The sequence below is a fragment of the Apium graveolens genome, chromosome 3 (genome assembly GCF_009905375.1).
Source record: "Apium graveolens cultivar Ventura chromosome 3, ASM990537v1, whole genome shotgun sequence".
NCBI classification, from domain to species: Eukaryota; Viridiplantae; Streptophyta; class Magnoliopsida; order Apiales; family Apiaceae; genus Apium; species Apium graveolens.
The window spans coordinates 82,129,443-82,131,488 of NC_133649.1; the positions used below are offsets into that span (position 1 = coordinate 82,129,443).

Here is a 2,046-nt window from a genome sequence, read left to right on the forward strand (position 1 = left end):
TTTTCCATATGCTATATTACGTATATTCCTACGTTAGAACTTGAACCAAGATCCTAACAGAACCTTACTCCAACACGTGTTAGGGTTACCGTCTAGCAAGATCTTCCTCTAGCACATGTTAGGGCCGGGTCATGTTAGGGATTAAATTTGAAAAATCGACGTTTTTATGGTTTTCTCTGATTTCTTTTATATATGCATCATGTCATTGGCTTCCCAAATAGTTTGACCCAGTCCATGGTTGTTTAGTTTCATATGCATACCCAAATTGTGAAATGGTACAGGGACAGGATATGACCCAAAAGGAAGAACGTATTTTAAAATTTAAAGAAAATCACGGGTGACTTTAGAAATGTATGAAGTCTGTATTCTACTAATTTTGGAAGTGTACAATCGGATTGCTCGTGAACATAAAAATTTGGATGAATCATTGAATGACGTTGTCACAAGAAGCCCTGAAAAGTACAAAACCTGCACTACATTATTCATGTATTCTGGTTTTCTAAATTTGACCGGAAAGTGCTCCTTGTGCTAACTAAGCAAGGACTTTCTGGTCATGTAGAAGCAAAGAAGCAAAATGTGACTAACATGACATTAAAAAGGAGAAACGTTAATGAGGAACTAGTACATAGCTAAGGGCATTTAGGACCTCCCCTCTTTGTCTTCCAATTATCATAGCAAGGGCAGACTTTCTTGTTTCCATATGTTCCTGGTGGCACGCACAAGCACTTTGCGCAACACTTTTGGCAGAAGAACATGCATGGCTTTTTGTATGCTGTGTTTGAGCATCTCGCAGTGCACCGCGGACAACATTCTGCACCAACATTCATCTGTTTAAGGTGTATCGTTTGAAGTTTGGAAAATTGTTATCAGTCGGTACCTAATCAAGAGCTACAGGTGTACATGAGCTTTACCTTGAGGAAGGAGGCTACCTGGTGTAGTACCATTCTGAACAATCCAACAACTTGATTAGCGGGGAAATGTAATAAGTTTTAGATCATAGAAATAAGGCCTCATTTAATAGAAATGAAATCTTACCATGGGGATATTTGTAAAGGGCTCTGGCTGCGGAGTGGGAGACACAGTAATATTCATAGCCTGAAAGTTATCATGTACATTATCAGAGTGGATGATTGTTACTCATTAAGATGAATTGGATTGAGCTATTCCGATTTGCACCACACACACACAAAACATGAAGGTTGTTGCTTACATGAGTGATATTTCCAAGCAAAAACAGAATCAATCCAATAGATAATATGACATTGCTTGATTTCATTGCCATTGGATGTTAGAATGCAGAATTTAGGCAAGTACAGAGTTTTCCTTATAAGATAAAGTAAGTGCAAATATTAATAGTTAGTGCAGCAGCACTACATGATTTGTTGGGTGCACTATAAGATAGTGAGTGTTTGGTGGATTATAAGAAAACTGGGGGCACTAGAAAGATCTGTAAAGTGCAACAGAGAGAGCATTCTCTAGTTATGCCAACGCCGGAAACGAACAAAAGAAAATTGGTACGTGGCAAACAATCCACGAATATTGAAATTCACAATTTATTTAAAATACAGGAAGAATGCATAAATCCAACTATTGCTTCCCTTCTCGTGAACTCTAAATCTGAATCATATAATATGATAATGACGCGAAAATTAATTTTAATTTACCCGAAAATTGTCTAAATCAAAAAATTAACCGAAAATGATCTGAAATACTAGATCTGATTATAATTTGGAACCGATAAAAACCGAAAAAACTATTATTCAAATTGAATATGACCCAAATTATGTGATCTGATGTAAATCTTAACTAGAAAATGATAAAATTGAGTTCAATTTAGTTAATATAGTTAATGAGTAACTTATTGTTATTATACATTAACTATTAAGAACATTTCGAATTAAAAAAAAAAGATTCATACTTAAAACAATTGTATGACAATATTATTTAATTATAATTTTTTGAGAAGATACAGTACATTATATTAAAAAAAACTATATTTAAAAAAATTATAATCTTTCCATATATTTAATCAATTTTTACGCCTGT

At 34.3% G+C, this 2,046-nt stretch overlaps 1 protein-coding gene across 1 annotated transcript; it reads right to left on the reverse strand.

Annotated features, from left to right (window-relative positions):
- Nucleotides 1–369: 369 nt before the first annotated feature.
- Nucleotides 370–1,436, reverse strand: LOC141710798 (protein GAST1-like). Its single transcript, XM_074513325.1, has 4 exons — nt 1,211–1,436; nt 1,036–1,095; nt 912–945; nt 370–811 (listed from the first exon to the last, which is right to left on the reverse strand). The coding sequence occupies exons 1-4, from the start codon at nt 1,280–1,282 to the stop codon at nt 630–632; spliced, it is 348 nt and encodes a 115-aa protein (XP_074369426.1). The 5' UTR covers nt 1,283–1,436; the 3' UTR covers nt 370–629.
- Nucleotides 1,437–2,046: the final 610 nt, after the last annotated feature.